The 27,517-nt window shown below is 41.6% G+C and overlaps 1 protein-coding gene across 2 annotated transcripts in view; it reads left to right on the forward strand.

Moving 5' to 3' along the window:
• Positions 1-1,662: 1,662 nt before the first annotated feature.
• ADAMTS5 (ADAM metallopeptidase with thrombospondin type 1 motif 5) overlaps positions 1,663-27,517 on the forward strand; it is a 198,310-nt gene continuing 172,455 nt past the window's right edge. For both annotated transcript variants that reach the window (XR_011728088.1, XM_071755105.1), the window contains exons 1-2: positions 1,663-4,181; positions 15,640-15,772. Coding sequence is in view for 1 of the 2 variants with exons in the window: in XM_071755105.1 (XP_071611206.1) it covers positions 3,258-4,181; positions 15,640-15,772 (1,057 nt within the window). In the remaining variant the exon portion in view is untranslated. The remainder of the gene's footprint in view (positions 4,182-15,639; positions 15,773-27,517) is intronic.

Here is a 27,517-nt window from a genome sequence, read left to right on the forward strand (position 1 = left end):
ACTTCATAATCTATGGGGTAATCTGTGCAGGCTAATTTGTACCTTCCTGGAAAATCTAGATCCTTGCTCAGTAAATCAGGGCATAGTGGAAACTTAGGCAACTTTTCCTGTCATTTGGGAAATCGAAGATAACACAAGAGACAAGCAGTGAGAGGCACCATTTAATTACCACTAACTCATCTAAATGTTCTTGTTTTTCCTAGGCTATATAGCTGGACAGTTGGAGCTATGCTGCAGCATGGGAGAACATTACACTGGCCTCTTGTGCACCATATGACTTTTCATTGACAAGCTAACACTTTTTTAATGAGAGTTTCTAAGGTTGTTATCCAAACTACATTCCTCATCCCATATCTCATCTTTAGCACCTCTCCCAGAGGAATCTGGGAGTTTGGACCCAGACATATATGTGAGTCCAGGGCTTGAACAGGTCCCAGTGAAGTCAATAAAAATATTGTTGGTGCTGAGCAGGTATCTACTTGGCTCAAATGAAAAGTAAAAGCCATCCAAGAAAACGTGGGAGATAAATTACAGGTTCCTTTTTTAAAATCAAAATATGCCTTCTTCTTTTTCCCTCTGTAAGTTTTTTTCCCACTGTCTTAACTTTACAACTAGTGTAAAGTTAACTGAGAAAATGTTTAAATTGTAAAATGTTACATAGTTCTTGGCAAATGCCAAAAAAAATTTCATGTGACTTTCATGATACATAACTCTTAGCTTTGAAACTTACTGACTGCAGTCAAGAATTTCTGGTGATGATAAAATACTGAAATGTAGAAAAAGAACTGTGAACTTTTGTTCACAGGTATCACTGTTTCCGGAAGAGTGGAAAAAAAAAGAAGAAAGAACACCTGCAAAACTTCAGTGTGTTAAATATTTCATAAGTATAACCTCAGGGTTATGTTAATGTAATCATTTACATGGGAGTATTAGTTTTTGAAACGTTCATTGCATTAGTTAACCTGTTCTTTACAGAAGTGTTAGGCTCTCGAAGCAGCCTCTGGAACCTACAGAGGTGGGTGCTGGTCTGCTATTCTCTGCTCATCCCACCACCAGAGTCCTGATTGTGCAAAATATTACAGACATGCACGTCATTCCCATGCAAACAGAGAGGTCGGACTGCGATGCTTTTTGCAGGGTAGGACGAGACTGCAGAGCTGCATCCTCTTTGGAGCCCTGCAGTTAGAGAACACCTGTTCCCTGCACAAGATAATAAGCACTTTTGTGTCCCATGCGTCCCTTGGTGCAAGACAAGGCACCTGGTGATGGTGGGTCCTGTTCCTCACAAGGAGGGAAGCCAGCAGAGTCGGACTCCTCTGGGATCCCACTCCTCTCTCCATCCCAGAGCCTAGGCTGCCTTCCAGCCCTTGATCTCAGCTGAGACCGAGCTGTTTGCCAATCTCACTCGATAGGCAATGTAAGGGTAGAATGGGCAGATTGAAAAGGTTAATGCAGACATTCGCCCTTTGCGGTGTCCGTCGGAGCACTAATCTGGGGAAGGAAGACGAGAGGATGGGGTGACTGGATGTGTGTGTCAGACGGCAGGGGCATGATCTAAGTGCCTGAAGTCATTCAAAAGGTCAAAGCAAGCACTAACTCTTCCCCGCCCTCTTTCCTCCTCGGGGTCTCGGGGGACATCACAGTCCGCCCAAACTAGATGACAGCTTGCCGGGACTTAATGACAGGCTGGGTGCAGACCAGCCGCGGCCGCACAGACAAAAGGAGGAAGTTTGGTGCTGCCGCCCACCCGAGAAAGGTGCAAGGGCAGGGGACGCGCCAGGACCCGGGGGGGGCAGGGGCTGCTCAGCTCCCCCCTCCCCCGCCACCGCACGGGCGCTCCGCATCACAGGCGCTCTCACAACAACCCCGGCCGCTTCCCTCCCTCTCCCTCCCACCCTTGCTAGAGCCAGGCGTAAACCTGCAGTGAGCATTGCAAAATGAACGGCAGCGTCAGGCAGAAGAGAGGGGGAAGCGGGCAGGACGTGAGGTAAGCTCCGCTCCACTGTCCCCGGCCAGCGGTGACATCCCAAACCTCGGATGACTCTGTGGCTTTAAGCAATTCGAGGGAAATTCTGCGCTTTTCATACACAGGATTTTTTTTTTTTTTTTCCCGGTCTCTCCTCCGCGGCTTCCTCCTTCTCTTCCCCTCTCCTGCCTCCCTCTCTCCCGCTCCTTTCTCCCTCTGTTTCTCCTCCCCCCGCAGCACCCCCCGCCTCCCTTTTCCCCCTCCCCTCAAGTTTCTCCCTCTGTCTGATTAAATGAGAAGTGTGGGAGTGGTGGTTTTGCAGCTCTCCCTTTAAGAGGCAGCCTGCAGTGACGAATTGTTGAAATTGCCATTGCAGGATGGCATTCCGCTATAAATTCATTGTTCCACCTCCTCTCATCTTCACATTTCTCTCTCGTCTCCTCTTGTTCACATCGACAGACTGGGGATAACAACAACAACAACAGAAAAGATACAGGGAGGGGGCTTTTACAGAAATCCGGGACGTTTTCCGCTTCTTGGGCGCTTTTTCTTTTATTTTCTTTTTTTTTTAAAACTTTTTTTCTTTCTTTTTAACCATTTCACCGGAGACAACCGAGGCGGTTTTTGGTGCTTTTGCTTTTTTCTTCTCTCACCTTCTCCTCCTTCTCTTCAAAACCAAAGGGGGCAAAAGAAGGAAAGGGAGACACTGGAGACCGAGAAAGTGCCGAGTCGCAGCAGACCTGCCCCCTGCCCTTTCTGCCGCTGCTGGTGATGATCCGGTGACTACAGCAGAGAAGTGGAAGAGGAGTGAGAAGTGCTCAAACTTCTCGACTTGCCGGGTCCGAGCCTCCTCTCCTCCTTTTTCTCTCCTCCCACCCCTTCCTTTGCCTCCCCAGCAGCAGTGATTTGGGATTTTTTTGCCTCTCTCTCTCCTTCCATGTGCTCCCGGCTCTTCCTTTCAGAGAAACACAAAGTTCACACGCGAGCGGCTTTTGTTGACATTTTTTTCTCTCCCACTCACACTTGACTCGAGTTGGGGAGGGAGAACTTTCTTTTTTTTTATTATTTTTCTTTTTCGTCTTTTTTTTTTCTTTTTTCTTTTTTTTTTTTTTCTTTTCTTTTTTTTTTTCTTATTTTCCCCTTCTTTCTCTCTTCTCTCCTTCCCTGTATTACGTTGCTGCACTCCCCCGACCGGCTCCTTCCCCCCGCCTCCCCAGCCCTTATTATTATTATCATTATTACTACTATTAATTATAACCACACCGTGGCCGCTCCTGACGGCGAGGCAAGCATGCTCCTGAAGCTGCTTTCCCTGCTGCTGGCCGCCCAGCTGCACCTCGCTCTGGCCCAGCCACCGGCACCTGCCGCCGCCGCTGCCACCCCGCCGCCTCCCCGGCCCCGGCCCCGGCCCGGCCCTCCCCTCGGGCCGCCCCGCCGCCCCCCGCCGCCCCACGGGGCCAGCGGCGTCGTGCGGCGCCTCGACCCGACCTACGCGGGGGGCGGCAAGGCGGGATACGTCCTCTACGCCGGGGGCCAGCGTTTCCTCCTCGACCTGGAGCGCGACGAAGCGGTGGGGCCGTGGGCCGGCGGGCCGCCGCGCTGCTATTACCGCGGCACGGTGGACGGCAGCCCGCGCTCCCTGGCCGTCTTCAACCTCTGCGGCGGCCTCGACGGCTTCTTCGCTGTCGGCCGCTCCCGCTACACCGTCAGGCCGGCGCGGCGCGGCGGGGAGGCGGCCGGCCCGCGGATCTACGGGGAAGGTCCGGCCCGTGCCCCCCACCTCTTCCGCAGAGACAGCTTCAGCTTCGAGACGGTGCCGGCCCGCACCAGCTGCGAGACCCGCGACCCGGACGGGGCAACGGGAGACGGACGGCGGAGGCGGCGTCGGCGTCGCTCCGTCTCCCGGGCCCGGCAGGTGGAGCTGCTGCTGGTGGCTGACGCCTCCATGGTCCGCAAGTACGGGAAGGGGCTGCAGCACTACCTGCTCACCTTGTCCTCCATCGCCTCCCGGCTCTACGCCCACGCTAGCCTGGAGAACCACGTCCGGCTGGCCGTGGTGAAGGTGGTGGCCCTGGGAGAGAAGGAGAAGGGGCTGGAGGTCAACCGCAACGCCGCCACCACTCTCAAGAACTTCTGCAAGTGGCAGCACCAGCACAACCACCTCGACGACGACCACGAGGAGCACTACGATGCCGCCATCCTCTTCACCCGCGAGGTAGGCATCACCCCGGCGGCTTTGATGTCCCTTTGATGTGTCGTGGCGTGACGGTGCTGCGCTTGAGGCTGTCCCGCCAGGTCCTCCAGCCTTGCTTAGCCCAGCAATTGGCTCCCTACTTATGCCTTCCAGCCTTCTGTCACGGTGTCACTGCATCTCAAGGGCTGGCACCCACAAATGCAATTCCCAAGGGTGGAAGAGGGGTCGAAAACCCAACAAATTGTGTTTGTATTTCTGTGTGCCCCCATCCCCTGTGAGGTCATCCCCACCACAGGTGCAGTCATTCGTGCAGGTGTTGTTCTGGGACTCCTGCCAGGGTGGAGAGGTGGTAATTTGCCTGACTATGGGACTGGCTGAGGCCACCTACCTTATCTCTTCTTGAGAAGCAACACTGGTCCGTCTATCCCAGAGAGATGCTTCCACACACAGCCTCTGTCTTGCAGGGAAGGTGGTCCAGGCACAGGGCTGATAGCGCTCCCTAGCCTAAATTAGTCCCCAGACAAACCTGCTAGTGAAAATGGTCAACACCTTAAAAGTACACGCGACTTCCTTGTTGAGTGCACTGGGATGCTATTTCCAGCAGGAATAACTCCACCGCACTGGAAGCCGGCAGCGCTTGTGGTTCAAGGGTAGGACGTAAATGCAAACCGCAGGTAAACAGAGCTGCAGGAGTTGAGTGAGTTGGGCTTGGTGGTAAGGGGATGCAGTCTCTTTCCCATTCCCCAAGTGAAAAACGTGTGTTTTTCTCAGATCCTCATTGGATCATGCCGGTCTTACCCATGCAGAGCTGTGACTTTCTCCCTTCCCAGTTGGTAATTAATTGCGTTCCCAGGGGTCGTTAAGGGACATCGCTCCAGTAGACATGTGGCTGAGTTTATGCAGTGAAGTTCTCCTGTAAGAGTATCCCTTCAGTGGTTTGGGTTTGGTGTTTTCTTTTTTTCCCTTCCCCAAGTATGAAAAAAATAACTGCATGACTTTCCGTTCATTTGAGTTCTCCTGCTTTTCTACATCATAGGAGCCTGCCAAAAAGGATGCTTTGGATAGTTTGTGGAAGGAGTTGCTCCAGAAGGGGGGAAAAAAAGTGCCTGGTTTGCTTTTATAGCTGTAAATAGTTGAAACATTAGGTTCTGTGTCAGTCAGGCATCACTTGTGCAGCTGGAACTTTTTTTAGTTTAAAGCCCATCAGTTCAATTTGCAGGCTTTCATTTTTTTATCATTATAATCTGAATGAAAGCAGGCTACCTAGTCTGGTTCAGAGCGCTCTTGCTTTTTTCTATACACATTCTTTCTAATGGTTTATTAATTAAGCCTGGGCCAGAGTCCATCACTTTTCACTAAACAGTGTTTTTCTCTGCCAGGGTTCCCATTTATTTTCCTGGGTTTTATTACAATTCAGAAACTCTTTAGGATGGCAGACTGTGATTCGTAACATCAATTATTAAGTTAATTGGGATTGAGATAGGATGAGAATATAAAGTGTGCTTGCTTTACAGATGCTTATCTGTAATTCTTTGCATGGATGCCCTCCTGCCAGAATAAGAGTGTTCTGCTAATCAGTAATCCACTTTCAAAGACTCCTGAGCTATGCATCTTCCATGTGTAGAGTTCCTTCTTTTGCATGTAAGTAGTACCTAAACTAAACAAAATGTCACGGTTTCTGTGGCCTCCTTCCACTCTTAAGATGCAAATACTGCTTACACTATTGCTTAGGGATGTAAATGCTTTCCAGAAGAAAAGGACAGGCTTCTGTTTTTTGGTTTACATTTTAACACGTTTAACTGTGGGATTAGCTCCTCAGTGCAGTTCAGTAAAACTTAGTCAGCTTTAATTTGCTTTGGGCACACGCACACATATTTGACCGAGTATGAACAAGACTGTAGTTTCTTGCTACAATGTATTCACGGTGGTCTTTTTTTAAGGAATATACATGGTTTAAGGAATTTGCATGATTTTTATATGCTTACACATGACATGTCAACATGAATCTCTTTGCTTCTCTTGGAATGTAAACATGAAAAGGGTTAAAGGATGAAAAATCAGTAGAGATGTTTCCCAGAGAAAACAGCCCTGCTTTGAACTAAAGAGAGATTTTTTCCAGTTTAGCTTTTCAATGAGTGGCAGAAATTGGCAGGAGGATCCAACTTTTACAACTATGTTTTGAATGTATGAAGGACGTTGCCTAGCTACTAGACGCCAAGCCATAGCTGCATGTTTTGATGGGCTCTGAATACCGTCATGCTAATTTCTGAACATCCAGATGTCTTCTTCTAAATGGCTTGTGTTTTAGGCATGGGGGAAATGTGTGAGGGACATTTCCCATCTTTGTTTACTAACTGAGGCCGCCTTGAACTTTGTATCCCTGCATCATCAGGATAATATTTGCAAATCATTTGTCAGCAGAACACATGTCCTCAGCTGTATGTAACTGTTTATGTGTAGTTAGAATCTAAAGTATGCATGCTTGTTGCCATACAAGTCTCTAATGTAAAAATTATCTTCATTTCAGAGTGACATTTACTTGGATGTTATTTTTGACACCAAAAGGGATGCTCTGAAAAGATAGTAGCTTTACTCAAGTTTCTTATAAAGAAAGAATCCTGTCAGAATTCAGGACCATCGCTTCTTCCTCTTCTGTCTTCCTTACAGGTTTAAAGATAAATTACTAACTATTGATAGACTAAGAGTGTGCTGGCAGTTATTCCTTGTTATGAGTACTGGTGGTTCAAATTGTTGTCATTGTTCATACTAGGAAGTACTTCCCGTGCCAAAGAAGATTTTCAGAGGGACATTTACTGATTCTGCATTAAATTTTAAGATCTTTCAATCTTACTCTGTTTGGTAAGGGCTTTAAAGCAATCATGCTGCAGAGCATAGTATCACCTGTGCAGGAGTTGGAAACATCTTCAGTGGGCACAGAAACTACCAGTAAATATTGCAGAACCTTGGTTGGTTTCCACAGTGATTATTCTGAATTCTCAAAATCTAATAAGGAGAAATGAATGTTCCCAGTGGTCTCAGTCTGTCATTTTGACCCATGATTGCCAGTATCAAGCCTGAAAGAGGTCTGATTTGTCAGACCAAAAGTCTATATAATTTTCTAATAAATCCTGTGAGAGCTCCCACAGAGGCAGTTTGGCCTTAACAGCTCTAGAGATGACATAAGTTCTGTGCTGTTTGTGGTTGAGTCCTTGACAGCAGCTGTGAATTTTTGGACTGCATGTATCCTCGAAGCATCCTCCATGGAATATGGTGATGCAAGGATTTGATCATCTGGTGGCCAGGTGAATCTGAGTGAATCCCCCACCCTGTGTGGCAGTAGAGAAGCAGCTGTGTGGTGGGAAGGAGGAAGAGCTTGTAAAGCTCTCGTCTCCTAGAAATTAGCTCACTTTGTTCTCAGTGAAGTCAACAACAAATTCAGAATTTAGTCTTTTGCAGGCCCTTTTATTGTGAACAGTTCTTGGAAGCTGGAAACAGGTTATCTACAGGTTTTTTGAGTGCAACAAAATACTCCCCAGATTATTTGTCGAAGCAGAAAAGCATATTAGACAGGACTTGCAAGCTGCACTTGAATCCAGACTGTTCTTTCCAAGGTCTAGCCTGCTATGCAATTATCGTCCAGTATTCATCCAGTCTATTTCATAAGCAGCCCTTAGTTAAATTTCAAGTGACTTTGAGTGCATTTGGATAAAATCCATTTCTCTTCGTCTCCTTTTCCCCCAGTTCTGAATCATGTGAAAATCAAAATAGGTATTTCTCACAGTTGGTACGGGCAAAAAGAGCAAGTCCTAAGTGCTTGTTAGCGCTACCCATGATAGTATCGTAATGTCTGACTCGAACAAAAAGTTCATACCAGAGCCAAAGGCTGCTGTCCTGCCTTTTTTCACACACTAATTACGTGGGTCTTGTGTGGGTGATTTAGTCTAATTGTCAATCTGGCCGTTCTGTCAGAAATTTAACAACAAGTTTTGAATTATCTCAGATGATAGTTTCATTGCATAGAGCACATGCTTTTTTTGGCTCCAGTTCTTTCTTCTTTTCTTTTTTTCTATTACCATCTTCCCACAATTATTATCCTGTAGTACTAAAACTAGTCACTGCGCCAATGGTCAATAGAATAAATCTCATGTTTATTATTGTTTATCTGAAAATATTATAATATGATGTATCTATCAGGTTTCATAGGATTTTCACAAATTTTGTTGCAAATCTTATACATTTAGGCAGTGTCCTTATGGAGAATACAGTGGTACATTATTTGTGTGGGAAAAGTAGTGTAATTCACATTAATCTAGAGACTGGTAGATGGAGTTTCCCCACAGAGGAACTAAGTGTTAGGCAAGTTAAATAGAGCATTTTTTCTTGTTCACCAGTCATGAGTTTCATGATTGAAACTGTTTACCCTTCACCTCTCCATGCAGAGTCCAGAAGCATTATGTGCAATATTTCTAAAGTCTGCATAATGCTGCTGCATTTTCTTTATATGCTTCAGAAAAAACAAAAAACAAACAAAAAAAGGAGTTCTATTAATGTTTACATTCAGAGTGTATAAGCTGAATCCAGTTTAAACTCTCTAATACGTCCAGGGTGCCCCTGGGTGACAAGTGCATAAAGTCCCTGTACCATCCGTGGGGAGAGTAAGAAGATACCTAAATACCCAGTCTCATGAGGAGGTGGTTTCCAGTAAATAGCATGAATGTGCTAAATTTATCCCAACAGGACATGACCCATATATTGGACTTTATTGAATTTCACCTTAACTGGAATTCCTGAGGTTCTGATACCCAAAACTCAGACCTATAGTTATCATGTTAACCTGAAAGGAAGACAACCTCAATTTTTAAGTTACTGGAGGAAGAGGTGCAGTTTTTGGTAGGTGTGGCAGGTATCACCACTCCTGTTTCCCTCAAAAGGTAACCAGACTTAGGGCTTTTGTCTGGAAATATGGGCATGGGAGAACAAAGCCATATCCAAGTCTGATAGGAGTCTTTGCAATAGCAAAGTCCTCTGCCTGTGCCCTAGCCTGGACATCCCCATGATCTCAGGAAGAGGACTTTTTACAGGAGTCTTCCTCCAGGGCAGCATTCCACCATTTTGGCTTCTAAAGTCTCTCTAAAGTGTCAGAGTATCTGCTGAGGGGTAAAATAGATGATTCTGTAGTAACTTTATTCACCAATTAGCCCTTATTTTCAGTACCTTTTGTCATCTTTTGTCTTAGGTCTTGTGCTTCTTTTGACTTCCAGACATAAAGTGCTCCTTGGGTGACACCCATAATACTTTCTGTTTGGGCAAACCTCACTTTGCTACACGAGTAGGTCTGTATTGCTGTAACATCAGTCAACTTCCACCCACTTTGCAGAATGGGGCACATGGGTTCCAAATACTGCCTGACCCACCTTCCCTTTTCAGGCCTGCAGTGACAGCACTGCTTCAGGAATTTGGAAATAAATACTTAATTCTTTCCTCTGGTTGAGGGATTTTAGATCTGTATGCACCCCAGCCTCCCCAGAGGTTTTCTTAACTGGTAATCTGCTCCAGGTATTAGGGAAACTTTCCACCCTTCTGTGACCAAAGCTGTGTCACTGTTTAGCAAGAAATTCAAGATTCAGTGGTGAGGAGAGAAATTGTGACCTGAAGCTGCTGACTGGAACGCACCCCTTAGGGCAAGGCAACCTGTGTTGCCAGAGCATGGAGAGAAGGCTGTTTCTGCAATGTACCACAGGACTGTTCAGTGTAAAATACAGAAGTGGGCTGAGCAGCAGGGATCAGAAATGAGATCCCTTCACCCAGCACCACAAGCACTGACTGCAGCCTGGCCTAGGGAAACCTTCAGCCCATGGACTGCAGCTGCAGGAGCCCCAGCTCCTTGCATGCACAGATGTGCAGTTCTTCACCGTAGCCGTAGGCTGGTGTAGGCCATAGACCACAGGGTGCTCTCCTAAGAAACATGCTCCAAAGTGTCCTCATCTTTTGAAGGAATGTGAAGCTGTATCACCTTCTTGCCAGGTGAAGGTTTTAACTGCTGAGACATTGTGAAGGAGCTAGAAGAGGAAGCTGTGCTTTAGAAGGAGGGGCTGTGTGCCTGTGCCTGATAGATTGGCTAATCCTGTTGGTTTATCATACATCTGATCTGAGGAGACTGGAAGGTCTGAGACACTAGAACAGGTTGCTCACAGAGGCTGTGGATGACCAATCTCTGGAAGTGTTCAAGGCCAGGTTGGATGGGGCTTTGAGCAACCTGGCCTAGTGGGAGGTGTCCCTACCCATGCAGGGGGATTGGAACTAAATGGTCTTTATGGTCCCTTCCAACCCAAACCATTCTAGCATTCTATGAAAAAGGTTGAGAAACATAAAACATCACAACTCAAACCAGGCTTTAGTATAAGGTAAGTGCTAAGCTGGTCAGGACTGTAAACCAGTGGTGCTTTGGGGCCCATAAAGTCACAGACTGTGAGCCCTGTGAAGGGTAGGTAACTAAAAGACCAGAGGATGTGAGACAGTTTTGTTCTTCTGCCCTCACATTCCACCAAACTGTCTGTATTGCTGCTTAAATCCTGTGTTGGATCCAGTCCACACGCTCTGGCCTAATAGTAGTTTTCACTAAACAGTTTGTTCTTATTTTTAAGCCTACCGCACAAATCAAAGGATTTCAGGTAAAATAAATTAACTGCTCCAGCAGGGAGCCATGACAGTTATCTTCATTCACAACAATGCCACGTATACATGGCAAACAGCCAGCTGGTCTTGGTGTGCTTATGAATGCCAAGAAAACTTGGCCTTTAATAAGCCGTCTAATTAACTACTAGTCTTATGATATACAGCTCAGTTTTCCTAAGTCATTCTTTTGCCAAAGCTTAAGTCTTTACATCTATTGCCTCATGTGTAGCAAATGCATTTCATAGTCATTCTTTTATGAAACTACTGTAATGCAGATCAAGGGCCAGGCTCTGCATTCCTTCTTTAGAAATATCAAGAAACCCTTATTCTTCGAAGCTTCTGCCACTATTTGGAGTCAATTAAATGAATATAAAGATCTGGGTAAGCTATTAACTTTTTGAGTAGAAGCCACACACCAGAGTGAATGATTACATTGAAAACTGCGGAATCCCTGCTTTCTTAATGCTTTAAATGAAGTTGAGAACTGAAAAGTTGAAGAGGCACACACAGATTTTTTAGGCTATTATTGCTTCAGGGCCTTATTTTAACAACAAAAAAAAATATTTGCAAGGTAAATAAAACCTTTTCAATTGCTCTCAGTATTCATTATAAAGGTTTGAGATTGCTTTCTGTAACTGCCCAGAAGAACTAAAAATATAGCTGTTCATGCTGGTAAGAAATAATCTATGGTCAAATCAGCTACAGGAGGTGTAAGTCAAAAGGAATTTTGCCATAAAGATTTAAATTGGTGGAAATGTGAACAGGCATGATTTTCAGTAACATTATTTGAAACCATGCTGTTGGGAAGGACCGTGTAGCTAGGGAATGGTGAATTGACTTGATAGCAAACATTTCAGAATATTTGTCTCAGAGGTGCCTCCAGTGGCTTCAGCTATGTATGTATTATATATTGTGTGATGCTATGAATACAAACAAAGTTCAAATCATGCAAAGACAAGAGAAATAAAGAATAAATGAGACTATGAGTAGCAAATTGTTGGGGAATGGTGGAAATGTTCCTGAATGTTCCTGAAAAGGTAGGGGGTGTGACCCCTTTGCTGTGCCCAACCCCATGTTTGAGAGGCCAGTTAGATCGGCCCATAATCCTGTGCTACCTGCACCAGGGATTGGCTGTGCTACAGGTAAACACACCGGGTGTCCAATAAAACATTATTTTATGGTATAGTGGCGGGGGTGTGGTCACAGAGACCGTATATAAGTGAAAGTTGCTGCGCAATAAAGTTGAAGCTTGTTTATCAACCACATTGGTTGCACGAGTTTTCCTCGCCGTTTCCCAACAACGAATAAGATGTAGCTGAATCTTCTCTAGTCACTGTCAGCATTGGCATACAAACAGTATCCTCATACAGTCACCAAGGACTGAAGTCTGCAAGGAAAACCAGGAAGCTCAGTACATGCTTTCTGTCTGGTGTGTAACCAACCCATGCCCTGTGCTACCAGCAGACCAACAACTCTCCCCAGTAACATATTCATACAAAGAAGCTAAGGCCAGGAAATACTTCCTATCACTGTTTACAGGATCCTTCACAAGACTCCTCCACTGCTGCCCAGCAGGCATTCAGTAGGTGGCTGCAGGGTTTGCTTGGACCACGGGGCAGGCTGCACAGATGTTGTCACCCTGCTTCCTGGAGGGCATGGAGCCTTATCATATGACTGTCCACCTCTTTCTGACCACAGAGTGGTCACTGTCTTCTGCTTTATGGGGATTTTTGGTCCCACACCATCTGAGGACATCTGTTTTCCAGTTGCCCACGGGGTGTAGGATGACCTAGATAATTTTACAGATAAGCAATTTTCAGAATCGTGTGTCTTCTGTTGTGAGATTTCCTAGGAGCGACCGTCAACTAATGGAGCCCTTCAAGAAATTCATTTTATCTGACCTGAAATTAAGGTGCTTCATAAAAAAGCATAAAACCTACTTTGTTTTGTATAGTCAACTGTTAATATGGATGAGCACTGCCTTGAAAGTTACTAGTGGGATGCTGAGATCTGGGTATGTGTCATACTCTGGGGAAATGATGGAAATGGAGGAACAGTGGTTTGAAACAGTAGAGAGTTCTGAGGAAAACCCAGGCATGTAGTGTGGCAAAATGTCAGTAACATATAATACATGAAAACTAATCCAACACTGCTATGTCCATCAGTGCTGGCATCTATACATAGCTTTTTTTTTAATGTCTAATGAAGTCTTGTGCATAGCTCTGGAAGTTTTCAGGGTGGATTTACTAACCAGCCAAAAGTCAGAAGGGTTGCTTATGGTTAACAGATCAGTTTTAATTTTCCATACTCCACACATCACATTAGAAGTAACTCTAAGGAATTTTATCAGTGTGTCAGCTAAGAAAGATTGTATTTTTGTAATTATACTTGTGTCATTAAATCTCGAGAATCATTGTGAGGCCTGGTTTTGTCTGCTGCTATAGCTTCATAGCTATATCATTGATGTGGCTTCTTATTGTGTGTCAGTGGAAGTAAATCATGCACTGGCATAAGACACTGGTGTGCTGATATAATTGTTCCCATACTGGGAGCAGTGGTGATGTAAGTATCTACATAATAATGACACCCATATACAAGAAAAGACCAAATGACACAGAATCTGCATGCAAAGACAGGGCCTGAATTAACACATTTTGTACTGTTCTTGGCACTATCAACCTGAGTTGGTGCTCTTACAGTAAGCTACATTCTGTCTTATTTATGTGCTTTTTGGTACTTGTGGAAGAATTTCAGTTCAACTGCTTGTGTGGATTCAGTTCAAATTGCCCCACTGTAAAAGTATCTTACTTCCTGTACAGCTTACACTCATTTATTTAGACCAATTATATCACCAAAAAATGGTATTTTTATTGGTACTATACACATGCATTTTTCCTTAGGTTTGTTACTTGTACTGCTGTAGGTAAACCACTTACAGTTACAAAGAATTTTCTCTATGTGAAATGTACCCTTAGACTGAAAAGGCTAGATTCAGAATTGATACATCAAGGACTAAATAGATATGAACCTAAGCAAAAGTAATGGGACCTTAAGTATTGCATCGTCCTTGTTGAATATGCCCCAGAGGATAGATTGCTTAGTAACATAACCTCACTTACAGTCTCTTCTAACATTGGTCCAGAAATGCTGACTATGATACAAAAGTTTACTTGACTAAACAAACCTGAAAAAAACCCGAAAACCAAACAAAAAACCCCATTTCTTTTAAAGTACTTGAAAATGGGCATCTTTACTTGTTCCTTCTCATATGCCATGCAGAGCCAGAAGCAAAGTCTGGAGAACTAATTGGATGGTAAGGTTGTGAGCCAGTGTGGTTTGAGGGAAAATTCTCTGCATATTAACTGCATAGCTACAGAACGAACATTTTTCTTAAACCATACCTGTAAAAATCTTGGAATTTAGGTACTTTTGAGTTTTATTCCTTCTCTTCTTGTGAGACTGTTTTGTTCAGTGGTACTGTGGCATTTAAATCTTGATGTTAAGTAGCACCAAGAGTGCACTTAGTGAAGAGTTCCCAGACACCTGGAAACCAGAAGAGTTGATCTTGAAATTTTAGCTCCATGTATGTAATACTGCTGTGTACTTTTAGCTTGAAATATCTTTTTCTTCATCTTGGAGCTAGAAAAAATTAACTTCTTTTGGTAAAGAGGTGCTCTATCACAGTATCTGTGAACTCTGTGTTTTTATTTGACTTCAGTGGGTTTAGAATCCTGCGCATTTTCTAGTTTGCCTAAATTTGAAACTATCATAATCCATGAACATTGTTGACCTGGAGCCTCATACAGAATATCTTTTAGTCAGATAGATTAATTATGAAGGACTTCATGAAAGAAAGTAATTAAAAAAGGAGATCTCAGGGAAAGAAGGGAGTCTTAAAAATGAAGGGGAGAAGGGTACTCTTTGATCATTTTGACAGTAGCATTTGATAATACTGTCATGCCTTGAAAATGATTTTTTTTTCAACCACAGTGAAATGTCTATGAGTGTTCCAAATGGCATAGTGCCTGCTTTTCCTTCTCAACCAAACAAGAATATAAATGTACATTCAGACTTGCAGCCTTCCCTCTGCTTCACTATGCACTGCTGATCATTAAAATACTATGTCTGGCCAAAACTAACTTAATCATTATCATTATCATCCTCAAATGGAAAAGAAAAAACTAATGCTACTTGCAGAGTTTTTGGAGACATCCCATATCTACAAGTTGGAAGTGCTCTTAAATATCACTGACTCTTCAAGCAACCTCTGAGAATTTCATAAATACTTGGCATATTGGGTAATATATTATTAAACAGTGTACTATTTGACGTGTGTGATGAGGTTTAATATACAATAATATAATTTCCTCAAATGCACGTGTAAGACTTGCCTTTGGAAGAGAAAGATGATCTCTGGTGCAGGGACTGATCAGCAATCTGAAGCTTTCTCTCTGTGCATTGGTTTACTTTCTGTGAATAAAGATAATGTTTCTTCTGTTTTGATTGTCATTAAGAATGACATTTTGAGTACCTAACTCAATGCAATATTAAGCCTATGTATGCACTGCAGAAATACAGATTTAAATAACTATAACTGATTACAGAATCTGTACAAATCCTGTTAACTCAGTGAAAAGATTCCCACTAACTTCATCCTGTTGGCATCCTTAGACGGAAACTCACACTGATATTTCTGTCCAGGTTCTGCTGTTTGCAAAGGGCTGGTGACTTTAACCTGTTGTTACCTATGGGTGTAAAAATATATTTTATTAATTTTTTTTTTTTTTTTCCCCTTCCTGGGCAGGATTTATGTGGGCATCATTCATGTGATACTCTGGGAATGGCAGACGTTGGGACCATATGCTCCCCGGAGCGCAGCTGTGCAGTGATTGAAGACGATGGCCTCCATGCAGCTTTTACAGTGGCTCACGAAATTGGTATGCAGTGCCTTTTCTGTTCACTTGCCAAATCAAACACTTGTAACAGCTGCATTAGTAACCAAAACACTTGGCAATTAATTCCAGATTTCCCCTGGTCCAGATACTCACTTGGGGATTAAGGCTGTATATATATGCACTTCAGGGTTAACTAATAAGGGATCAGAAGGCAAGCGAAGGCGCACAGTAGGTGTTTCCTTTCTGACAGTGTCGTTTTTAAGCAGTAGTTCAAGTGAAAATTCAAAGGCTGCTGCTACTGTCCACAGATGTCAATATGTGTCCCTTCTGAGAAAGCATTTGGCCCATCTACTGTAATTGTCATGCATTTAGTGCATACACAGTAGAAAATAACTCACCTTTTTGAACTACTTGTATGCTTTGCTGCTATGAATTTTTTTCTGGGTACAATGTATTGCCTGCAGAGAAGGCTTTTGTGGAAAAAACAAAAATTCTAGTATTTTTCTCAAGGTACAGAAATTTCAACTTTCTGGTAAAATATGGTACTGTATGATTCCTGAAATAAGTGAAATAATGCTTAGGTGATAGAGGTTTGGTCAAAAAACTGTTTAACTTGGTTTCACTTTCAACCTCATTGGACAGCAACTTAATGTAGGATCCTGACATACACCCTTCAGAAGGATTTAAGATAGAATTACTGGCAGAAGAAACTTCATATTCTGGGACATACTGCCTGTCATGATACACTCCTTGAGAAAGACTGCTGCCATCTTGAATATTTTTAATTTACTAATGTTTTGTGGGCTGTGTACAGTGGAAATACATTTGATATGAGGGTTATTCATTTTGGTGCGTGAACAGCAATTTAACAGTGGAGAACTTTTTTTTTTAAACATTTTTGGAAGGAAATAACAAGGAAAGGAGAACTTTCAGAGGGAGCCAATTTCGGAATTGCCTTGTACCTCGTGCCAAACCAAAGTAAAGTTTGCTTTGGGAGTATCATTGCAGTGGTTCAATTTTCAAGTAGCTAGCAGGTAGAGCCCAAGATTTGTGTCTTATGTATACCTGGCTCAGCAACCAGAGGTCACCAATGAAAAAGGAGCTGGCATGCCAGTGAACTGACCCTTTAATGTTTAGTGAACCAGACCCTACTGCTGTTGTGGTGCCACAAAGAAGTGAAATCAGTAGTGGCTGGAAAGGGATCATGTGTTGCAAGAAAAAAATAAAGTATTGTGGCAGAATGAGTCCCCAGACCAGAAATTTTATTATAATAAACAAGAATATAATTACAAAAGAAAAATCCCTCTGAAATCACTAATATGGAGCCTTTGGAGATATCTACAGTGATATAGCAAGTACAGCTTCACATCAGATTAGTTTAGTGGAAGGAAACCTGGATGCTGTGAAGCTAATTACCCATCAGGAACCTGCTCTAGAACTAGGACAAAGAGATAGATGAGCAAACTAAACCTGCCACTTAAAGTCTGCAGTGATGCTTGATGCTGAGGGTTAGAGGGCATTGGCAAGATTGAATGGGGGGGCCTTCTTCTTCATTTATCTTATGTCTGAGGAGGTGAGTAATGTGCTTTGACTAACATTTAACTAACTAACATCAGCAATAAATGCATGTTTAGATAGATAAGAATGGAAGAACATAGATCAATAAAGATAGGGATGAGCAGTAAAGACAAACATTATTAGTCTGAATTCCACACAAAGAGAATGTAAATACAAGTTAATTATTTTAGTCATTTAGAAGCACATTTTTGAAAAAGAGACATTTTCATACCTAGACATTTACAGGAATCTGTAAAAGCTATAATTTTCAATGTAAAAAAGGCATGAATTGAAACAAATAAGTAACCTAATGGGCAAAAAACCCTCTAGTTTGAGGTTGTTTAAAATATCATCCTTTTTTTTTCTCTTCACCATAAGATTTTAAGAAAGGAGGGGTGTCAAGTCACAAAATGATCTTTGTATGTGTGGCCTAAAGTGGGAGAAGTTGAGAAGAAAACACAGCTAAAATTGTTTGAGTACTTACATTAAATTAAAGGTCAAAAAAGATGAAAAATAAAAGTGCGGCATGGATACCCTTTAGTTAAGCACTTTGGGGAAAAGTTTGGGGTTTTTTATTTGGAGACAAGGTTTCTTCCTACAGTTCCTCAGTTCCCCCTGTCCTGTGGGTAGGGTGTAGCTTTAAATTTATAGTGGCCTACTGGTGTGGTGGAATTCACCTGACAACCTAGAAGATGCCTTGCAAAACTGAGGGGATGCTAAGGGCTCTAAGCCTAAGAAGCTCCTTTTGTCAGTAGGAAGAGCAAGGTGAGCCACTGAGTGAATTACTCATCATCTGCAGTTCTTTAAATAAACCTGCTGCCTGTGCATGTGTAGCAGATGCAGCATCATTAGCATGGACTTGATCTGGAGCAGCAGCATGCCCTCACTTTAATTTCAAGGGGATCTGAATGCTCTTGTTTCCTCTCTGAGGGAACCAAGGGTATTTTTGAGGATCAAATTCTTTCTCTGGAAGGCAACCAAAGTAAATGGAATTGCAGCTCAACTAAATGCAACAATGTACAGCCCAAGGGCTCACATTGGATACATGCATAAGAAGCAAAAAAGCAGCAGAATAAAGCCCAGCACTTCATTTGCCAGGGTCTCTACTACATTATGTGTTAGACATTTACTTTATTTCTTTCAGCTAAAATAGACAGATTTTGACCAAAGTTTTTTGAGGGGGAGATTATGAATGGGCAGCAATAACAGTCAAAATCTCCAAAGAGCTGTAAACAATCTCACAGAAAAAAAACAAACAGATGCAGCCAAATTCTTGGTACAACTCATTAGCTGAAAATAAGAGATGGAGATTCATATGTGAAGATTAACAAGGTAGGACCTGAATCTTGTTCTGCTTGAATGTCAGAGAATCAGGAATGATTTGTTTTCAACATGAAATGCAGGAATTGAGGATAATGCAAGAAAAAAGGAAAGGAACATTGTAGATTTGAACATTATAATCCAGTTTCTTCTCAGAGTAAAGGGAAGAGGTCCTAACAGCATAAATACTATTTTTAAATCATATCCTCTTGAGACATACATCCACTAATCATAAATTCAAATATGGTTATTTTCTAGCAAGGGACAAGCTGCTATCAGTTTGGACATCAGTAGCTTTTCTGTCAGAAAAGGTCTTCCAGAGTCTTGCCTGAAATCATTAGGACATCTTCATTTTGTGGTAAATGGATGTCTTTTTTGACTTGAAGCAACTCTTTCAGCTGTGCCTCCATAGCTTTGCAGGGATGTCTATGCTAGCTTAAGCACAGTATGTAGACATTCTGCAAGTTTTTGTTATCATTGGCCTACTATCTGTAAAAAAATTTCCTTATTTCATGCACTTCCCTGCTTCACAGAAGCAGCTGGAGAAGAGCATTAAAAGCCCTATGGTTGATCAGAATCTCACATTTATTTAATGTCTTTAATAGGTTAGCACCAGCATATATCCCTTATTAAAATAACCATCAGGAAACAAAAAGAACTAGATTCTCACTCTAGTACTCTGAGGTTTTGGGTTGGAGACTTTGTTGCTTTTACAGTGTTTAATTTTAAGCCAGCCTGTGCATCCCATGAAGATAAGCATGATCCAACATCACCAACAGACACAGTCAATAAATTTGAAGTCATGTTTAACATCTCTTGCAATGGGATATATCCAGTGCATGACAAATACCATGTTTGGTAGTCTGATATTGCAGTTCTGACAGTTGCTGTCAGAAGTTTGTGCTGACTTTGTCTTCTGTGCTTGAGTCCCTTATGCATGTGTACAAACAGCCCACCATCCTAAGGGATTTTTATCTACAAAAACAAAATGAGGAGAGTTCAAGAGAAAATAAGTGGAGTTACTGCTCATTTTATCAATAGATTATATCCCAGAATTATGAAGGAAGTCTAAGGAAAGCCAAGGATTTAACTTGTCTTTTGTATCTTTAAATACAAAAGCATCTTTTCTGCAGTCTTTAAGCAGGCGAAGCTCCAGTTTAGTTCACAAAAAGTTACATGGGTCTAATAGTTTAAATTATCTATATCTTAATTTTTTTCCATCAATCTTAGAGAACTTTTTCTTTTTTCTTTTTCTAAGGGATACAGAGAAAGCACTGCCTTTTTGCTCAGTGGTAATGTTCACTTGACCTTTAGCAAAATTCTTATTTCTCTGTCATGCAACCACACTCATATGCTATTACTCCTTCTATCCTCCTGAGTAATAGGGTTCACTGATGTTCTTTCCAAGTATTTTATTTTTAAACTACACTTTAAAATTGCTACATGGAACTAATTAAACCTCTGCTCGTTAGTTTTCTTTTATCTTTTTACATGTAACTTCTGAGAAGGGAAGGCCAAAAAGGGAGGACATAAAAGCAGTCTTCAAATATATTTTACAAATCATTGCGAAAATTTAAGTAATAAATCATTCTCTGTGTCCACCTGGGACAGCAAGGAGTAATGGCCTTAAATTGCAGCAAGGGAGATTTACTTTAAGCATTAGCCAAAATCATCCTACCAGAAGGACACTTAAGGGTAGGAATTAATTGCTTGGGGAGGCTGTGAAATCTCCATTACTGGAGGTTCACAGGATCTGCTGGCTGAAACATCTGTGGCTTGGGGGACGCTGCTCCTACCCTAGGGCAGAGGGATACACAAGATGGCTTTTCAAGGTCTCAGCCTCATTTTCTATGGGTCTGTAAAGTTATCACAACTTCCTCTGCAACTATGCTGCTTAACACCTAAAATCAAGGGACGGTATAGAAACCAACACAAGAAAATAATGTATTTAATCCCAAATCTTTTTCAGCATGCCATCATTATGTAGTATCTGCTACCACTGGTAACAAAAACATCACGAGTGCTGTCAGCAAAGTGTAGTGCTTTATTAAAAAGCATAACTGTATGTAAAAAAGTCATCTGAGAAGTGAGGTTCCTGCTCAGGCAGTTCACTGAAATACATCAAAATACCATTTTGCAGAATTCTGAGTAGATTGAAAGTATCCATTCAGAGCCTGAGCCTGTATTTGAGTTGTAGGCCTACAACTGTCTGCTACGTTAAAGCTATGTAGCCTTTATAAGCATACTCATTCTGGTCTTTCAGAATAAACTGAAAACAAAGACAATGTGTATGACATTTCAGTGATTGTCTTGCTTTTGATGTACACAGAAGAGTAAAAAAATCCTCTCCTTCCCTATTTTAGCACATGTGCTTAATTTATATACACTCAAAGCAGCTACAGTCATCTTTTCTTTTCCATTGCTGAACACACAGCCCTTTGATTCTGAGACTGTCAAGATGAAGCAGATAAAGACAAGCTTCAGGCTTGACAGGTACAAATCTTTTGTGGCCTTTCATTTCAGGGGGGATACATTGCCAAGAGCACAGAATTTCACAGGCACATGAAAAATGGTTAAGGTTGTCTGACTTTCATATTATGTTTCTTTCATGACAGATGAAGTTTAGACAAATAACCAGGTAATCCTAATTAGGCAGATTTGCTTTCTTAAGACAACAAAAAAGAGAGCGCACTCATCCAAGTCTTCTCTGATGACACACAGCAGGAAAATTGCTCAACTCCTTTTCTTTGAACTTTATTCAAGGTTCTGTCTAAGCTTCTGCTTGCAAAAAACTCTTGAATTAGGTCCTTGTGAACATATCCCCTTTGGTTGAGAGAAAAGATGGACCATCAAAACGAAGGCTTCAAAAGAGGTGAAGAGAGGGGCAGAAAATTTAACTGGTGCTTCCAATATGAACATCATCTGTACAAAAGGTTGCTGGCTAAATTTTTCAGTAAAAAGTCTTGACTTGCCCAACAATATGTTGATTAAGTTATAATGTTATATGTGATTTATAATTTTTCCACTTACAGCACACATGGTGCTATAAGGAGATGGAGGGCCAAATTCTCAACCAGAGAACTTCAGGAAGTTGCTCATACACAGTACTAACATCACCTGAATTTTCAGAGGTTTACTGGAGTTGTGATGGTCTAAGTGTAAATATAACCTCATAAAAAATGAAAATGTGTTTTGCCTAATGTTGCAGAAAAATCATAAAAAATTGTGTTAGGGACATTGTTTAGGGGTGCACTTGCATTGCTATGGTTGGACTCAATGATCTTAAGGGTACAACTTGAATGACTGATTCTGTAATTCTAAAAGAAGTCTCCTTCAGCTGTGTGTGCCTGAACCTCAACCTTCCAAAAAGGTTGTAAGGATGATTTCCTCTTTGGCAGGTAAATACTACCAGTTTCATCATGTAGTATTTGTGTGGAAAGTACTTGAAATACTGAGAGGAAGGCAGAATTACGCAAGAAAAAGACAGCAGGCGATGCCATTTCTACAGTCTTGCACTATACTCTCCCAGAGTTTCTTCATTTACTAGGATCTACCAGGAATTAATATTCTTTGTGAGCTAATCTGAGCTGGGCAGATGTGAAATCAGTGTCACCATGCCATGCTTTTTCATTAAAATTAATATTTATCTTCTATATGCCCCATTAATTAGGATAGCACATGTAGCGTTGACCTCCAAGACCATGTCTTTTTAATGATTATTTGAGTCTATGTGGACACAGTGGTTTCCCATTGCCCGGTCCATACTACCTGGACATAATTTTGCCTGCAAATTGTCTGTTTGACAGGAGTGATGTATCTGATCTCCCACAGAAGTCTGTTACAACAAGCTGTTTCAGCAGAAGTTTGTTTTGTGTAAAGTCTACAGGACTGGTGTATGAATGTCTGATTGTGGCTTCTTTTTTTTTTTGTTTATGTCTGCTCCTGAAAAAAAAATGCACTTCAGACTATTGTTTCGTTGAGTCTGGAGAACTCTTTTAAGCCAGAAATATTAAAAACTGCCTCTGGGCTGGAGATTTAAAAGAGAGAGTGACTCTTTTTTTATTTTTCTTTCATAAGTGATGGATAGCAGTCAAAGACAAGAAAATTGGAAGGGAAGTTCAAGTATGAAGAAAGAGGAATAGCCAGTTTTACGTTCTGTGCATGTTTTTTTCAAAACATTTCTGATATATATAAGAAAACCCCCACAACTTTATTAATCATTGTTGCTTAGGTCCATGATTTCTTAGTGCAAAATTCCCATTACTTTAAGAGGACTTCTGAGTGATACAAGTATGCAGTTCTTAAGGAGGAGCCAAATGCTTGCACAAGTTAGAAAAACAGTACATGCAGAAAGAAATGGTTTTATTTTAACAGAGTTCCCATATGCCATCCTTTTTTTTTAGCAAAAGAGAAAGCTAAAGGTTTGTGCAGAAGGTATGGGCTGGTGATTAGACCAAGGAATGTTGATCCAGGAGCTTCCTGAATCCTGATCCTGTGAGAGCCAGTGACTCATTGGCTAACTTTGGGCAAATCACTTGACCTTCTTTTGTACCCCAGTCATCCCCACTACAAATCAGGTGAAAGGCATGACCTCACTGAAAAACACATGATTCATTGGAGCTGAGCTTTTCTAAGAAAACAAATTACAATGCCTGCAGCATTTTTTTAGCAGTCTGTGTCACTTTGCATGTGTCCTGTGGTCAGATTCAGTTCAAGAGCTGTATTTTGATAGGCTGCTCAGTTCAAGCACTAGAGATCCAAGTATATCCATAAGCAAGGCTGTGGGTTTTCTTTCTGGGAGAAAGAGCTGCCACATTTTGTGTTTTAGCAAAAACTGGGTCTTACTTGCTGAATGTTAAGGATGCTTTGTCTTTTCTTTATTTCTGTAGTTGAGATACCAGTGGGGGAAAAGAATCACTTTTATATGCTGTTGATGCAGAGAACCTGTACAAATAGTCTGGCAATGTATCTTAAGAAAATTCAGAAATATCCAATCCTCTCTTTTGCTTCTTGGCACTCTTGGGAAATAAATAGCAGCAGTACTAGGTACTTCACCACACATCCAACACAGCTCTCATGTGCTCCTGGTTTACCTGCAGAGCAATTGCCTCCTGATATTTAGAGAGAGTGTAAGTTTTAGCTGACTTGTCAGTTGCTTTGTAGTATTGCTACCTTATTTTAGGAATATACACCCCATTCCTACAAGCTCTAAGGATTCTTTTTGTACCTCTTGGAGGTATTTTTTCCTGTTGGGCTGTAAAACAGGTGTTGACCTGCAGTAGTTGTTGGGATGGGAAAGCTTGTGCAGTGGGAGGCCAACTATCAGGAATGCAGACAGTGCAGGTGACCTGGGATCTGGGGTCTGATGAATGGTTATAACTTCTTCATTTCTTACTTCAGGATCTACTTCAGGATTCATACTGCTTTCATGAGTTTACTGGTACAGTCAGACTGTATCTCACCTCAAGGGAGAAGGAATGCAGTGAAGAAGGGCTGTTAGTTCATTTAAGCTGTTTGGTCTTTTTGCCATTTGGGAAGGAACCACTTTAGAAGAAGGCTAGGTCTTCTTCACTTGCACGAGGTTAAACCCTGCCTCCTCACCATCTGTTTCTTTTACCATTTTGTGCATTCCTACAGCATAACTTAACTAAACACCATCCTGCTGGTAAAATTATATTATGTCATTTTCACTCAGTGGGAACTGTCAACACCAGTAAGATGCTTCATTAAGTAGAAAACATCAGATGATCTACTAACCCATTCTCAATCAGTCATCATTTTACACAGCTGCTGGGAGTCTTTTTTGGTTGAGGTTGGTTTTTTTTTTTCCCAACAGACTGGTTTGAAGTTCATAGCAGTACAAAATGTAGTGGTACTAAACTTGGCATAGTTTTTAAAAGCCTTCCCTTGTAAGATTTATGTTCATTACATCTTTGGCTTTCCCCAAAGCTTTTGCTGGAATTATGCTCACATATAGGATCACTTGAAGGATCACCTGTCACTTTTTCACATTGGATCTTAGGAAAGGAAGCACCTCACCAGTAAAAGCTAGAAATCACCCTACTGTCCTGAGCATCATGTGGTAATACCAGTGTGTTCATAGATGTAAGGAGTTGAGGAAGACTTCAAATAGGAAGGGAAGTGTCTCTTCCTTAGCTTAGATGCAAAAGAATGAAGGGTCCAGTTGTGGAGCCTCATTTCTGATGGCAGTATTTAGAGTTTGCCAATCACTGGGATATTTTGAATTTTGATTATTTTTAATGAAAGGTAGAAACAGTGTTTGTCTTATATTTTCATGTGGTTTAAGTCTGGTCAGGATGCCTTAACAGGCAAAGTTATAATGGAGAGGGATTTAGGTTGAGGACTAGGAATTTTAGTTTCCTAAAATTCTTTGAAAGTTGCATTTGCAGTGTTTCTAAGCATACATACAAAGTTAACTGGCAAAGATGTATGGATAGATAGAATTCATATACTTAATGCCATGAGCAGATATTACCATCACTAACTTCACTGGTAGCTAATTTAAAAGCTCCGATACTGACAATCAGAATTGTCTATTTATTAAATTATTCTTCTTTCATTTTCATGGTTTTTTTAAATTACTTTTGCAAATTTGAAAAATAAAAAAAGAGACTCACAAATCCTTTGGGAAGCTTCTCCTCCAAAAACAAAAGTATGCCAAGTAAGTGACTCGTTCTGGTTATGCATCAGGACAATGGCCTGATTTAATACTACAAAGTAGACATTGTTAATGAGGTATGTCCTCAGTTCACCCCATTTATCATTGTAAAGTATGGAAGTTATGCTTCACTCTAATCAAAGGTGAAGTCAGTAGCTTGACACTTTCCAGAAGATGACCCTGTTTCTGTTTTCTGTGCTTTTTGCCAAAGTGCTTGGGATGAAATGTTCTGTGCTGAATAGTTGCCTGAGAAGCATTTCATTTTATTTATTTATACTGAACTTCTCCACAGAGACTGTCCAGGCATTTCTTAGAGGGAGACTAATTTGCAGTCATTTTCTGGAAAAATTTGAAGTCTCTCTGCTCAAAGTGAAGAACTTGAAATTTGGCTGCAGGATTTCTCATATCTGAAGGATAATTTTTTTTGTCTGTATGGAGGAGGAAAGAACAACAACATCTTCAGTCCACAGCTCAGCAGTTACATTCTCTGCAGAGTCAGCACATCTCTCAGAAAAGAGGGGGAAAGAAGTGATACTGTCTTGAAGCAGGGAAGGCAGGAGCAAGCTAAAACACAGGATACTCTCTGCACTGCTCCAGGAGCATCTGAATTGCCCAGCTGTGGGATTTCCATAGTTTGATGTGGTGTGACCACATTACAATGACAGTACGTAGTGTAAGCTGAGGTTGCTCACAAATTGCACGGCAGGAGTAGTGGAGGCTAAAAAACAAAAAGACAAAGGCAAAGAAAAGAAAGAAAAGATGAAGAGTCTTTCAGAAGCCAGGTCTGATGAAGGTCGTGCAAGGAGGAACTTACACACACAAACACTGTATTAAAAGAATGTCATAGGCAGTACAGAAACTCAGAGCTGTCCAAGTTGCAGATTCAAAAGACTCAGCATCAACAGGACCTGTGCTGTATCTGCTGATATCTGCTGTACCAGAGGTTGTGACAGTTAAGAAACCTGAATTCTGCATGGCAGGACTGAATCCTTCATGTCACAGCTTTTTGGATAGTTCTTAATGGTGATCTAAAATGTTGAGCATTTCAAAAACTTAAGTTCTCAAATTGCTGGTTTGCACCCAACTATTATTCATATGGTACAGTGAGCACGCATTGTGTGCCATGGGATGTTATTCAGACAAACTTTCTGAACAAACCTCCAGCTTGTGTTTTTCACTCAGAGCTGTTTAAAACCTTAGAAATGAAACTTCTTTTCCACTGACAGAACCGCATTACCTTATTTCACAAGCATGCTGCAGTGAAGTAATTTCTTGTGGTGTTACAACTATGAGAAGTTTTGGGATGTTAAATACAAAAGCATTCTTCTGGCGACCTTTAAGCAGACAAGTTGTCTCAGAGAAGATTGCTACAGTGAGATTTAGGCCAACCAGGATGGTGCTTTCTTGTTTGCTGGACTAATTTTCTACAAATATTCCAGATAATTAATTGGTAACATATGCATATTCAAATTCATAGATTCAAGTTAAACACAAGAAACTGGCTGGAACTCCTGAAGAGCTCTGCAGAGCAGGGTGTTTGTGGTTCTGGTTTAAATAGGGAACTGCAATGTATATTCAGGCATATGTCAACAAAAGGTAGAGGATAGGGCTAAAGCCCTCTCTACTAAATGTTTGCTTAAGTCATCAGAACACTGGTGAAACACACTACAAGGACTTATTTTATCTCAACAGAAAATGCTTCTGGTTTTATCACTACCAGGCATGTGTTGAGGTTCATTAACCTGTCAGCTCTGCTCTTGGTTCTCAGACATGAGGTGTGACCTGGTGCCATTAGCACAAATACAAGCATAGTGATAACATTCTATAGAGCTGCAGCCAACAATAACATCATCTTTATGTTTCCTGAAGGCTCTCGTTGGTGTCTAAGACCTTGGCAGAGTCAGAAGCAGCCCTTGTTGGCACAGTAGCTGGTGATTCATTAAGCACTTAGCCTGTGACACTTGCACAAAATTTGTTCCATAGGTTAGAAGGGAGACACTGATTATTTGGTTACTATGTCAGAGAAGTGTGTCTGCTTGAAATCATAATCATAGTAGTGAATTATTTTGCTCAACACCAGCATTTGGTTTAAATAAAACAAAGATGTTGTCATCATTTTAGTGTAAGTATTTATATAGTGCTATATCAGATTAAAACTTGACATGTGCCTACTGATACTCAGCTGTGTCTTGGTGCAGAATAAAATTAGCATTATCTGGCCCATATATAAC

The sequence above is a fragment of the Heliangelus exortis genome, chromosome 1 (assembly GCF_036169615.1).
Source record: "Heliangelus exortis chromosome 1, bHelExo1.hap1, whole genome shotgun sequence".
Taxonomy (NCBI): domain Eukaryota; kingdom Metazoa; phylum Chordata; class Aves; order Apodiformes; family Trochilidae; genus Heliangelus; species Heliangelus exortis.